The sequence below is a fragment of the Fusarium keratoplasticum genome, chromosome 1 (genome assembly GCF_025433545.1).
Source record: "Fusarium keratoplasticum isolate Fu6.1 chromosome 1, whole genome shotgun sequence".
Lineage (NCBI taxonomy): Eukaryota > Fungi > Ascomycota > Sordariomycetes > Hypocreales > Nectriaceae > Fusarium > Fusarium keratoplasticum.
The window spans coordinates 3546201-3560733 of NC_070529.1; the positions used below are offsets into that span (position 1 = coordinate 3546201).

The 14533-nt window shown below is 53.2% G+C and overlaps 3 protein-coding genes across 3 annotated transcripts; all 3 read right to left on the reverse strand.

The window, feature by feature from the left end:
- Positions 1-1110: 1110 nt before the first annotated feature.
- NCS57_00106700 (uncharacterized protein) lies at positions 1111-2490 on the reverse strand (the record flags this gene model as incomplete). The annotated part of the gene is made up of 1 exon (XM_053051140.1): positions 1111-2490. The coding sequence occupies exon 1, from the start codon at positions 2440-2442 to the stop codon at positions 1111-1113; it is 1332 nt and encodes a 443-aa protein (XP_052919655.1). The 5' UTR covers positions 2443-2490.
- Positions 2491-4198: 1708 nt separating this feature from the next.
- Positions 4199-5614, reverse strand: NCS57_00106800 (PLCXc domain-containing protein; the record flags this gene model as incomplete). The annotated part of the gene is made up of 1 exon (XM_053051141.1): positions 4199-5614. The coding sequence occupies one exon, from the start codon at positions 5612-5614 to the stop codon at positions 4199-4201; it is 1416 nt and encodes a 471-aa protein (XP_052919656.1).
- Positions 5615-7384: 1770 nt separating this feature from the next.
- Positions 7385-8131, reverse strand: NCS57_00106900 (uncharacterized protein; the record flags this gene model as incomplete). Its single annotated transcript, XM_053051142.1, has 1 exon — positions 7385-8131. The coding sequence occupies exon 1, from the start codon at positions 7994-7996 to the stop codon at positions 7385-7387; it is 612 nt and encodes a 203-aa protein (XP_052919657.1). The 5' UTR covers positions 7997-8131.
- Between the last annotated feature and the right edge of the window lie 6402 nt (positions 8132-14533).

Below are 14533 nucleotides of genomic sequence, written 5' to 3' on the forward strand. Positions count from 1 at the left end.
GCAACAAGAGGAATGTGTCTGAGCATCTCCCTCCCTTCTCAACGGCCGGAAGGGCCTCGCCTTTTGTCCTACCCCGTCCCAGCGCCCCAAAGGGCTGAACTCGTATAAAAGCAGCCCATCTCTTGGCAGCGATTCCGGCCTGTGTAATTACACTGGTACGATGGATGCCTCATGGCTTGGTCGCTCGGAGCCGAGGCTCACGGAGCTGTGGAGCACAGCATGACCTTCATTATCAATGGGCGTCAGCCAAGAAAGAGCTCTTTTACGAGCTGCCCTATCCCTTGAGCGACAGCTGCAGCCGCCAGATGCACAGCCAAAAGTCCCTCGCCAGCCTCAAAGACAGAGTGTCAAGATGGGATGGGATGTGTGCCCAGAACCGGAGACGGAGACGGAGACGGAGGAGAGACAACAACTGATTATCTAGATAATCGCTAACTAAAATAAAAGTGCAACCGAGCGCAACCCACCCTTGCTGCCACCTGCTCTCTTCTGACACATCTCCACCCACCTACCTTATTCTTGCCAGCTCCCCAACGTTAGCTTATCAAAACTCGCCACTAACATCAACACTAGCCAAGCGCCCAGCAACAGAAGCAGCATCGCTCAGCCATGTCTTCCTCATCAGCTGAGTGCCAGCACCGCTGTGCCCAGCTCATTTCTTTTGGGATGCTTCTCCAGGACCTCTCTACCCGCACCAACCTGCTCCAGCAGGACCGCCCCTCGTCGGCAGGCCGCCCACAAGCTGCCTCGGCTCAACAACCCAAACCTGATGCCTCGTTAGACCAACCTGGGCAACTCCCCGATAGGACCCTTTGACTCAGCTCAGCCAAACTAGTCAGGGGTCCTCCCGCTTAAAACAGGGGCCAGTGTTCCGGTGTCCGGTGAGCCCTATCCCACTTCATGTCCGACCTTACTCTACGAGTCACAAGACTGACAAGGTGTACTCAAAGAGATCAATTGATGGCTAGCTACATATACGGCATCAGTGCTAGCTGCTGTCGTTTCAAAAAAAAAAAAAAAAAAAAAAAACTGTACAAAAGAGTGTAGATCGTCAAATGTTGATGCTCAGCAATGGATAGTTGCGGCATTCTGGTATCGGTTCGCTCAAAATCAATTGGCTCCGCCAACTCTTCCCTTGGCTCTGTCACATTCCTCCAGAAATCGATAGATCCCTTCAAGACCCTCGTAGTCTTCCGAAGGTCCCGCCATGGAGCTAGCCGGAGGTGACATGGTCTCGTATCCCTCGGTCTCAGTCAACCAGGGGTTGTCAGCCATCTCATCCATAAAGGCTTCGCGAACAAAGTCATCGTCGTCCAGGGAAGACACTTGTTCAAAGTCGTAACCCTCCACAGATCGGACCGACATGGTCGGTGACATTGCTGACTTGGTGGTGTCAGGAGCAAAGGGAAACTTGAGGGCCATCGGGACGCCAACTTCAGTGTCAAAGTTGGGGTCCTGACCAACAACTCCACGCTGAACCCCAATGTCATCGCATAGTCGCTCAATGGTTTCAGCGTCGACTCCAGGGAACCGGACTCGCAAAGTGTTGTGCTTCTCTAAAAGAACCGGAAGGTCGCCTAAAATTGCAAGTCTGCGGAGATCCGCAAATATCGCGGTGAGATCCTGCAATGCTCGGCCAAAATCAGCAGACAGAACATCGAGGAAACCCTCAGTGTTGAGGGAAGCGCCGGCGAGGGCGGCCTCGGCCTTGAAACCGGAGGTCTCAGACGCAAAGGGGATGGCGGCAGCGAGAGGGCTGAGAGCCGTGACGGTGGGGCTGAGCTGGAAGTCGACAAAGGCGCCGGGAGCGGTGTGAGGGATGGAAGAGAACTTTCGCATCGCTTCATCCTCCATGGGTGACACGGCGCGGTACTGACGGTCACCGCGAGGTCCGAGGCCGTCGTATCGGAGCTTCTGCCCAGAGAGGAAGAAGGCCCTCATGGCCTGCGAGACATTCTGCACAACCTGGGCCGGAGCGGCCGGGGTATGCGAGAAGTACCGAGCTCCGCCTCCGAGACTGTACCCGCCGGCGGTCCGGGGCATAGCACCTCCGGTCAAGTTCGGACGGAGCGTGCTGGCGAAAGGGGCTCGGCCGGAGAACTGTCCAACACGGCGAGAGGTGTTGGAGACCGGGAGCTGGGATCGGTCGAACCGGGCGGCCTTGGGCTCGGAGCTAACAAATCTCCTAACCACACGGTTGATATTCTGAGCAGCGGAGCTCGAGAACCATCGGGTATGGCGCTTCTGCTGCCGGAGGACAGCGACGGGGTGAATTGGCTGGCGGGCGACTCTGGCGGTCTTGAGTGTAAGATGATGGAACTCGGACTGTAGCGGCCGCGTCATAAGGACGAGCTTGGTCCGAACCACGTTTGTGGTCTTGGCCACGGCGACTCGGAGGAGCCGCCGGGCCATGGGACCCAACAGCGCCTCTAAGGACGCCATCTTGAGGTTTCGTATCGTTTCCGATCCAACTTGGGGTTGGAGAGTGAGATGTAGAGGGGGGAGGCGAGGCATCCAGCTCGGGAGTTGGGGCCCTTTATGCGGCGATAAGATTCGCCACAATCCAGATAACGGAGGATCTCGGCAGCACCGCCACACAGGTACCGTGGCAGAGATTGCGGGGCACCCTATACCTAACACGGCCTAGCGTACCCTCTCAGTCAGCACCCATATCTTCGCGCTCCAAGAAATTTTTTGATTCTTCTTCTTCTCTAAAACTTCATCCTTCAAGGTCTGGTTTGCACTCGCGACACGAGTGTGTCGTCGACCCAGCATGACCATGACCTTCAATTGCTTCTAGGTAAGACCTCTCTCCTCTTCCCCGCGACCTGGACCTTTCTATGATGATTACTTTACACGAACAATCCAAATCATACCAAAACCATGGTGATTAGCAATCTCTAGAATTACACTGAGAAAGCTTTGGATCCCAACACTGAGGATACCTTGTCAGGAGCTTTTACTGACAGACTTCAGTTTGTTGAGTTTTTTCTCGGCTCTTTCCCTCGCGTTGCGTGTCCGTCTGACGCGCTCGTTTCTTCTATGATCAAAAGGTTGGTTCTTTTCTGCACTTTGCTCCCTCCCCCTCTCCGTGTGATGAACAAAACGACACCAGGGATTCCTCATTCTTAATATACTATGTGGATACTGTTGTATTAGTTTCAGCCTTGTCTGACTGGAGATCACAACGCATCATTGCTTTGCCGCTTGTCTGTGTTGACGCAATTGCTAACTCGCGTTGTCAATAGGTAATGCAATCTGTCTCTTCTCTCCCGAGCCTCGCCACTATATGATGAAGATTTGAACGAACGGGCGGACATAACGAGTACTGCTGCCTCCCGCCCTAGAAAAGCAAGGACGTACAAATCCTTGTGGCGGGTGTGTGGTGGGACCTCTTGTTGACACTTCGTCACCTGATCGTGGCTCTTTTGGAATTGGATTCTTGTCTCCATGTCTGGCTGAGGAACCCGGCGGCTGACTGTTGAGGATCCAGGTACCTAGAAAAAGAATTCTCTTCTTCTGCTCCATCTCTTTGCATGATGAGTTGTTTCAAAGTATTCACACTGTTTGACTCGCAACCTTCGGGCTTGTCGGGATATGAACACAATATCAACATCTGATTCCATTGGTATGCATCTGCCTCTTCCCATCTTGGAGGCCTGTCACTAACTTACGTAGATTTTTCACACTTGCACCAAAACCATAAAGCTATGAAGCGACGCTGTACTGACAAGCTCGTCGTAGGTAACTTGCGATGTCGTTGTACTTGGCTCCGTCCATCACGTTATGGTATGACGCCTCTCTCTTCGTCCCTTCCCTCCCCTACCTTATGATGACTTCTTACTATCTATTGTTCTATCCCTGAGTTCATCATGATGAACAATCAATTCACCTTGGAGAACTGATCTGGTTCCCATCTCTGCGCTTTCATCTTACAACCAGCACGGGACATGGCTGACCAGCATTGACAGGTGCATGATTTATGATTCATGAAGAGTAGATGAATAAAACCACAATACCCAATTGATACCTTTTAGTGATTTGTATTGGCATTCGTGTCGGCGTGACGTGCTATGTATCCAAGTCTAAATAACCTGCCTCCCAAGTGTACTACCCATCACAAACACCACAACACCCATCGTGGTTGTTTGCGTTGCACTGTCCAACCGCTGGCGGGTGGTTGGTCTGGTCATCACTACTAGTGCTTGACCTGCAGCTTCGCGTTCATGCCCACGATGCATCGGATGAGATCCCAGTCGTCGTTGGCGCCCACCCAGTCTGTGACAACAATACCAGTGCTGGCAGAACCAATCTTGAGCTTCTTGGGACCCATGCCATCCTCACCGTGGCGTATGCACAGATACTCAATCACAGATGGGTTGACCTTTTGAGCAATGCGCTCCGGCCAGCACGTGGCGTTGAAAAAGTTGCTCGCGCTCAGGAAGTTGACAAAGAATGGCGGGATGGCGGCGCCCTCCTTGTGGCCAGTCATTCCGCTGATGAAAAAGTTTTGCTCAGCGGCACGCTCGAGCTGGCGACGCGTGTAGTCAATCTTCTTTTCGATGTTGTCGCTCTCGGTGATCTCGTAAAAGTCTTGGACGCGGATGAAACCACCGCCACACTTGCCGTCCTCGCAGTTATCAGGCCAAGCAGCCGCATCGATGCCCCAGCCTCGCCCGTCCCAGCACGACTTCTTCATTTCGTTGTCTAGGTTAAATCGGCGGACGATAACGATCCGTCCACGTGCGCGGCCGAGAGTGGGAAGCTTGGGCTCGGTCCACCAACGGTTCCGCTTCTTATCGACATAGCTGGCCTTGAGGTACTTTCCGAGCTGTTCATCGGTTGCCTTTCCAGTGCCCTCCCGCTTGATGCTCATCAGGATAGTCTCGCTGGGGTTCTCATCAAGGAACTTGTAGATGTCTTCAAGCATATCCTTGAAGTGCTTGGTTCCAGTCAAGGAGATAGGGAACACGCTATGAACCAGAGCAAGTTCGTCGTTGTCGGGATTCGCGGAGACACGGATGTCAAGGAAACGGACGCCATTGCGCAGCTGTTCTGGGACGCCAACGGCCTGGCATCGAACCGAGGGGAGGGCGGTGTGGCAGGTGGGCGAGTTGTGAGTTCCTGGAATGGAGAGCAGCGGGAGGGGCCATTCATCGTGAAGCTCTTTCATCCAGCTGTTGAGACGGGCGGAGGAAAAGATGGCAAGGAAGGCTCCATTCGAAGTGTAGACAACTGTCAGGTCGTGCTTACCGCCATCGAGCTTCTTCATAACAGAAGACTTCTTCGACGGGCTCGGAATGTCGACCTCGTACTTGTGGTCCTCATATTTGAAGGTAAGGCGAACGACCTCTTTGTGCTTATCGGCGGATCGAATGTTGGTGTCTTTGGTTTTGAAAGGTTCGATCTTCACGGACGCCTTTTCCTTGTGGATCGCATCGCCTTTGGCATGGGTTTGGTGGGAGCTGAAGTCGGTGGCATTGATGAAGCCAGTGACTTTGCTGGTCACGTTTGAGAGGATGTTTCCCGTCGAGACGCGTTCGCCCTCGAAGCGTTCCACCTCGATAAGCTCAATTGGGTTGATGGTGAGATTTCGAATGTTGAGATTCGCCATATTTGCGGTTGTCGCAGGATAAAGCGTGGTTGGAACAGAGGGCGTACGAACACCTGTAGGCGCGCGAAGACTCAAGGGAGGTAACGACGGCCAGGCCGAGAAGAAGTTGAGGAGATCGACAATCGGCAGAGAAGTTGATCTCCCAATGTTGAGGTGAGCTCAGGAGTCAGGGCAGGCTGGGAGGAGGGGCAGGGGCAGAAAGCGGCTCCTGGCGCAGGGACGAGGGTCGAAACCATGGATGAGGTGGGGAGCTACCCAAGCCTCTAGAGATCAGCGCGCGGGGTCAATTGGACATTCGAAGCTCAGGGCGGGGACAGCGTGGCAGGGTAAAGCGGCCAAGACGCGGCGAGAGGTACAGAAGCAGCTGAAAAACGACCCTGAGAGGGCTGAAGCTGCTGCTCTCCCCCACCAGTCCGTTCGTAGCAATTGTACTGTATGGTATCCATGTCCGTGGGTGCCGGCGCTAGGCTGGCCAAATAACCCTGCATCCAGCCAGCAGTATCCCACGGTTCCAGCACGCGCCCTCGACCTAGAGGGAGCCTCGAGGTGCTCCTTCCTAAGTGTACCAAGAGGTAGACGGCCACCTGGCAGATTTGAGTTCTTCAACCGTGTCAATGACGTGCTCAGGTCAAGCAGGTGCAGGATGAGAGGGGGATTGCCAGATCCATGATCAATACAGGTACCGTAAAAGCTCCAACCTATAAAACCCAAGTATTCAAGGGCAAGTCCCATTGAGTAAGTTCCCGTCATGTATTGAAGGTTCTCGAAGTGGCATCCCACCAACATGGAACCAGCCCCGATGGACTGGACTGGCTTGGGCTGGCTGATCCCGATCCTCTGAACTGGGATCGCGATGGAGGGACCGAGGGACAGGACGGCCGTGCGCTTCTTGGGGGAGGCCGGGGGAGCAACCATTCCATCGGTAGGAGACGGGCGCAGAATAAGGAGTGTGGTGATGTTTGACTGTGCGAGGAGGAAGGAAACGCAGACGCCATAGCGTCGTAGGCGCGATGACGGCGGGTATGGCGTTGAGGAGCATACAGTTATTGACCGAGATAAGACTGAGGGCGCTAAGCGAAAAGGTTAATCCTTTGAGATATGGCACGAATAGCATAGGAAGACTCTGGAAAAGGCCAATATTAGCAACGGTTCTAAAAGAAGTCCGAAGGGGGACAGTACTGGGAAGACAGGGTGAATGGTCTATGGTTAGAGATTGTAGGACACTCGAATTTGCAGACTTCAAATTTGCGGAGTTGGTAGGTGAAGAAGAGAAAGTTGTTTTATTCATCAATTCGTCATAATTTGATTCCTGCCTTGTCTGTAAACGACTCGTTTCCTGTCCGATGGATGCCCCTTCCTCCCGTGTTTGTGCCACATGCCAGCCTCCAGGTTGCATCTGCCTAAACTCCAAAAGTCACCAGTTCTTGGTCATCCCATCCCCATCCCCAAATGCCAACCAGCCCAAGGGCCAATTTCCTTGTATCTTGCTCGCTCCAACTTTGGTGTCAAAGCCTAAAGACTCAATCCAAAACGCTCTCAGAATTCACCACGCCCCGTAACAGATCCAGAAACGATTTTTTTTGCCTGAGTAGGAAAAGGAAACAATGAAAAACACTTTGCATCATCCCTCCCCGATTAATCGCCAGAAGAGTGGCGGATAGGATGGGTGAGTGGGGTGAAGAGTGTGAATGTCGTCTTCGACACTCAGAGAAAGGAATTCCAAGCTCTAAAGGTAGTGAAACCACCATATCCAAGACCCAGTACCTTTGCTCACTCGCTGGCTCGGCGTCGCTTTGCAGCTGATGCCTCCTCCTCATCTTCTTCTCGGGGTCGTCGGAGTGGTGCTTCAGCTCGACGTCGAAGAAGCTCGCCGACGACCTCGCGGCTACCGACAACATTGCCAGTGCCTTCAACGACAATACCAGCATCAACCTCGATCTTGAGAGGACGAGGGCAACCTGACTCATCGATCATGGGGATTCCGCACCTCCCAGAGCTACCCTCGTTCAAAGCCTGAACGACAGCTCTGGAGATGGCATTGGCTTGCTCCGCAGGTGTCGCCGTCAGGCACACAATGTTGTTGCTGCGTGATATGTTGACTGCGGTGTTGATCCGCAGGCAGATGGGTGAGCTATCTTCGGAAACCTCATCTTGATCATCGGCCACAGCACCAGGGTGAAGGGTAGCATAGGGGGCTTGCTGCTGCTGGGACTGGATGTTGTGGATCATGCTGGCAAGCCCTTGTCGTGCCTGGATAGCACGGGCTGTAAGAGCAGTGAGGTCGGGTACTCTTCGAGGAGTGTAGGCGGGAGGAGGGGAGTTGTCCTTAGGAACGGTGGTCTGAGAGTCCTGGGGCTGAGTATTGTTGTTTGGGGCATCCATGATGTTGGAAAAGGTGTTGATGTGAAAGGAGAAGATGGAGGTGAGGTTGGAGTTTGTGACTTGGATATCTGGGGTGAGACAGAGATATATGTGAATCACTGTCAAGAGATGTTGTCGAGGGTGGAGGGGTGAGTGTGCTCCTGAATCAGATGTGACAGGATTGTGACGACAGCGAGGTCATATATAGAAGTTTTTCAACGATGTGATCGCCGTTGATTCCAACGGGTAACAAGGAGTGGATCTGGACACAATAGGAAAGGGTGGATGGGGTGGTAATGGTCGAGAGCTTTGCGCCACCCACAGCGGGCTTGTCTCTGGCGCGTAAGGTACGTGGTGGTGGAGGAAAGGAGGCGATTCTAGATGTAGCTAGAGAACAAGAAAGGTTGAAGTTTAGGGCGGGAAGGATATCTACATATAGACCCAGAGGTGAAGAAGAAGGAAAAGAGAAAAGGGGAAGCTATCCCCACGTCGAGCGTGGGTAGTCAATACAAGACAATACTACCCACCCAGGTGCAGAGATGGGTAGTCAATACCTGATTCACCTATTGATTGTGCGTCCGTGGAGCCACCATGGGCATTCTCTTTTTTTTTTTACAATCAGCACCAAACAGGGATCTGAAAAAGAAAAACAGTAATCTACCCGTCCGGGTGTATGTATGTGTGTGGGCGTGGGTGCGTTTGTCTTGCTGCCGCCATGACATGCATGGACCTTGCAAGCCATCATTTCCCGGCTGGGCTGGCCGGGGAGTGGTGGATGGGATACCGCGACCACAATGGGCAAAGAAGAATGACCGTAGATGGACAAGTCAATGAGGCGAGTGAATCGATTTAGACACACCTTGGTCTCGACAGGTTGCTCAATCAGGCTCGGCACGCCCGCTGTGCTAGGGCGTGACTGAGTCGCCAACACACTACGGATGGATGGTTGCCCACGCCATGGCATGGACTTCTGGGTCGGCCGAGTTTAACGGGTCGGCGCTTGCTGCGGCAAGGACGGACTTTAGACTTGCTCTTGTGAGCATTTCTCGCTGCTCTATCATGTATTCTGCTCGTCTCAGGGTACAAGCACTCCCCCTCCACCAAGCGGCTTGAAACCAACGCGAGGGCCACCCATTGAATACCATCTCCGTGGAATGGGATGAGCTCTAGTACCGGATAGGGCAAGGTTAGTCGCAGGCGAAAAGTACCACAAGTAGCATTGTGGTTTCTGTGGATCAGTTATTCATGCCACGGCGTTTGCAGGGCAGGCGGGCAGGCGGGCAGGTAGCCGGCTCATTGAATTCGTCTTTTGGGCGTTCCATCTTTGTTGGGTGCCTGAGTGCTACCTATTCAAACTGCCGGCCGCAGTCTCCACTGCAATGTTCCTTCAATGAGGCAAAACAGCGAGGGTTCTGGCTAGAGACATCAAAGCATACAACGTCCCGTGCATTAGTGTCGTCATCTCTCGCGTGCATCGTCGGGACGCCGTCATATTTCCCTTGGTAAAAGGATGGGAGGTACGGAGTAGGTAGGCAAGGGGTTCGGAGAATCAACAAGAACCAAATCACGCACGCCAAGGCAAACGAGGACTCGTCCAAAGCAGAAAGGATCTATCAGAAAAGGGAAAGAAAAGAGGGTGATCATCACTTTCCACGCTGTGATCAGCATTGTCACCAATCTGAGACAGGAGTGGCTCATTCCCGGCAGGAATAACGTGTGCCTTTGCCTTGGCTGGGGTGGAGGGATGCCTCAAGTCTATTGTCTAAACGGACCGGCGAGACGTCCGCGGGTGTGGGTTGCGGACACGGAAGGAGGAGCAGGACGTGGTTGGCAGGTGGGAAGGTGGGGCGCGGCTTGACGGGGCTTGACGGGGCTTGCAGCTTCCTATTGTCCCCACGGCGCGCTTGCTATTGTTGTCCGACAGCCCCTGCCAGCCCGCAGTCCCGACCGGCCGGGCTGAATAGGCGCACGGGCACCTGCCGCCTATTGGACTTCAGATTAGGTTTAGCGCCCGCGCCCCAGACCCGCTTTCACGGGGCGCTCGAGTGAGCCTGCCGCAACCATCTCACCTCTTGCTCTTGGAAACCTCGACTCTGACTCTCCATCTCCATCTCCCTCCCTCACACTCCTCCCACTTCCCAAGCCAAGGAAGAAAAGGACTTCCACCAACACAGTGTCACGGCTCCATCTTCAGGCCGCAGCTGAAGCACAGCACACATCTATTTTCCTCCGTCCTCTCCGTGCGGGGGCGTCGGCCAGCTGCATGACTTCACGACAAACACATGAACGAGAGCGACGCCATCTGCCTCCTTGGTCACCCGCGTCACCCGTTGGCGCGACAGCTCACGCTTCATCACACCCTCTGCGGCCTCTCCCCCTTCCATCTCCAGCCAAGCCACTCGTCACTTATGCCACGGCGGGCAACTTCGACTGTTGTTGACACACGAATGAACATCACTCCATCAAGGAAGGGCCCAAGATGCAAGTGCACATGGCGCTCTCGCCCAGCCCTTGGGTGGTGTGCGGCTTCACCTCTGGCATCCGTCCCCTCCTACAGATCCAAGCCAAGCGACCTCCCGGCCGCACCGACTGCCAAACCATCTCCTCGGTTCTGTTGTTTGTCCAAGCTAGGACCGTCCTTGGTTCCCATTTCGCCCCCTTTTTCGCCTTTTTCGCCTCCTCTGTCTACATTGCCCTGTTTTCGGATACCAGCGCAGTGACTACGCTATAATGGCGTGCCGGGATGATCCTCTGCTCATCCGGTCTGTTGGGTTTGGGTGGGCAAAACCAGGCGGTGGCCAGTGCTACCGTGAATTACTCCGAACCTCGCTCACGGTCGTGATAGTGTGCTATTCAGAAGAGAGAACAGGCCAACAGTGTCTGACAACTCAGAAGTTAAGTAGCTTGGCCAGCTAAGCATCGTCATTTTTCACTTCATCTCCATCCGACGGGCATTGGATGGGGTAATAGCACGGGTATTTCGCATTCAGCCCACACACAAAAGTTTGGAAACCTGGGGCCTTGTCCTACATCCTTACATAGGCTTTCGTCAGCAAGTGCCGATGCCTGTTTGGAGATTGGCTGTCCATCTGCGGCTGGCCTTGATGGCTTGACTTTTGTTTCAAGCAGAGGGTACCCACCTCCATGATGAGACTTCCTTGGTATCGCTGCTACGTCTTGTTCTATTCATCTCACACCAGGTTCACTATCTATGTGTTCATCCTACCCTGTTGGGTAGCTTTGGTACACGCCCCCTCTTCACAAGTTGTTGGGAGAAATGCACAATGGAGATTTCTGACGAGAAGATGGATCACACGGGAACCGTCTTGAGAAGAACAACAATCGCCTGGACGCAGCGGCTGGCGTCATGAGCTGAAGCAGTTCATAGGAAGAGGGAGCAGCCAGAGTGAACCCCTCAAATCAGACGACCAGGAGGCTTCTCACCCGGGAATGTGCGCTGAGAATTGTCCCATGGTTCCTATTCGCTTGGCTATCCTCTCATGATTTTAAGTTGTGGCTGTTCTCCATCATCCCAAACTACTACGGAGTAGGTTAGGGATAGCCTACCGACAGAATCGATCCTGCCCACCGGCTCAGGTGGCAGACCATGTTGAAGCCTGCTCCCAGGTATACCAATAGTCCAAAGCGGTCCGCAAGCGCCAACCGCACCCTCGGTTACCGGGTCAAGAGTGCTTTTTCGGATTCTCGCTATGAACCCCTGGCTTGCTCTACACCATGAGCTGATACCCATCGATTTCGTGGATTATTTGGTCCTGACACATGTTTCTCCTAAGGTATGATGCTATTCTGACCTTTACGACCTTTGACAAGTTCACGCTTTCGATTCAGCTTCGGAAATTCCGGATCATGCCTCTACCCTTGTCTGTGCACCTCGTGCCAGCCCTACCACCTATGGCCTTGGAGAGCTACCAAGGAAGCAGCTCTATGCCAAGGCGCCGGCGTTGTCTTGGGTGCAACCAGGATGGACGACTGGGAAATGCTCTCTGATTCTCCGAGTGCGTGGGCTGCAGAAGGGACTCTGCGGGTGTGGCACTCACCAACCTCGCACCCAACCTACACAACGCCTTAACGTTTGTTCATCCTCGTGGTATACGGGGCCGCAACTGTACGGACGACTACTTCCCGTCCCCCGAAAACGCGGCCACGGGCTCTGTTACCGGCACTTGATCCTGCGCTCGCAGCCCTCCATGGATGCAACTCGATCATCCTACGACAAGAACTAGTCCCTGTTTAGGAAGGAAGGAAGCATCGTTCTTTGTGCCGCGTGGATGCCAATGTGTATTGATGCCTGAATACATAGATCGATCACGGAGAAATGCGTAATATGATGGAAGGAAAGATTTGCTTCCCATTAGCGCAAGCAGCTAAGAGGGTGGTTATTGAGAGCAATTTTTGACTCAGAGAACTCACAAACTGCCTTGCCAGCTTGTTTTCTTGACTCGGACACAGGAAATATGCCCATGATATGATACCAGCCTTGTCTCACCAGATCATCAACGGCAGGACGAAACGCAAGGTCATGAGACAGAACTTGAGAGATAGGCTATTACGACGTTGAACATGACATCGAAAACCATGCAGCAGACCAGACTCCTGCATGAGATGAGTTCCGAAACTGGCGCCCTCACCTCCATCCACCAAGCGCCGGAACAGCTCGCTTGACGAACCATTGGCACAAGTGGTCCAGAACGAACGGCAGTGACATGGCAGGTCATTACTGGATCCTATCCGAGTAGGCTTTTATCTGTGAGTGAGCGTTTATTCGCTTGCGCAAAGACACGGCTGGGCCTCATCGATAGCCTCACATCATTCACCTTCTCAAGTAGGCTTCCCTAGTCTCGGCCAAATTCTCTTGTCCTTTTGTTGTCGCTCCAACACATGGCTATCTTCTCTCAACCTCGATAACCGTTCGATTCTTCCCGCTCGCTCGCTGCTCAAGATGAAAACGGACAGACAATAACCGCCAAACGTAGTCAAGATGGGGTCGAAGAGTCCAGACCCGGCGGCATGCCATCCGGAATAGGATGTGACAAACTTGACAATTCCTTACAATAAAAACGGCTTGAAGACAATAGCTGTATCTCTCATCTTCATCTTGATTCGCCTGTTTGGATCCAGGGGCAATTCCACTTTCCCCATAGCCCACCATGAGGCCACTTTATGCTCAGAGTTTCTCGTCTCCCCGTTTCTGGTGTCCCGTATGCCGCCTCCCTGAGCCACGCCGAACCACGGTCCGCCTGTGGCTAGTAGCTCTGAGGAATTCTGGCGTTGAGCATCGAGCTTGACTAGAGCTCAAGGGTCCCTCTCCCTTGCTTGAGTGAGACGTGCTGGTCATCAGGGGGTAAACTTGTGCGGCAGAGAGTCAATATAGACGGGTCCTGTGCCGGGAGTAATGTGACGGAATACCAACATGCCGGCCTCCGGGCTCCGCTCTGCCAAACTGGCCTCGCGCTTCGCGTTTCATCTCGAATGTTAATATTTGACAAGAGACAAAGATCTCTTTCTTCTACTTGGCGCTATCTAACCATCCATCTATGGTCTGTCCCTGTATTGTCCTATCTAGCTTGGACCAGGATTGGCCATCACAGGCGAGTCCTTGTTAGTTGTTACACAACGCAGGGAGCCTTGAAGATAGAGATGACATCACATTTGAACCATTGCCAAAGTCAAAAAGCAGAACTGTTGCTGCCTATCCGGATGCTTCCGCCCTGACAAAGGGTCCAGAGGCCTTCTAGAACTCAACCTTGAGAGGTAATTTGTAACGCCAACTGCCGAGTCCGGCCATCTTGAAGTTGCCGTGGAGGGGGTCGAATAACGGCGTGCCGGCTATGTGATAACGGTTTGAATTGCCGGCCATGTATGTGTGAGAAGTGAGACGTCCCCGGGCGGGTTCCCGTGAGGTTCCCGTGTGTAAGATTGCCGGCAGCATCAACACAGCCGGGTATCAGTCAGACAGAGAGCAGCAAGGTTCATCATGTCCGTTTGCGGCCATGAGCCTCATGACAATGATTATCGCTCCGTTGTCGGCCATCGTTGACATCACATGTTCGATTTGCTTCACAAGGAACTTCACAGGGATCAAGACTATCAAGAATGACCGTGAACTTGGTTTCTTTCATTTCATGGTTCTGGCTGCCGTCTACTACCGCAGCCACAGGACGCATCTAATTGTCGCCCCATCTTCTCATGCCTAACCCAAGATCGAGAATGTTGATCCATCCACCGCCATATCTCAGCTCTCGCCCGCTTACTGCAAAAGCTCGGCTAGAGATCCAGGAAAGAAAAGATGTTGAAGTTCTTTTGTTTCCCCGTCAAGCGCCACGTTCATAAGTATGTGTCGTGTCTCTTTTTGTCATCCCCTTGTCGTCAGGGTATCGTCGTAATGCAAGTCTTTGACTTTTTGCTTCGCCTCACAAATGCAGGTTTGCCCTAAAATGTCTTTGTTGAAAGACGCCCACTCCATGCCTGGTATATCGCGAAAGAAATTTCCCGCAGCCGTGGAACCAAAATAATGGTTTTTTTGGAAAACAGAACAAA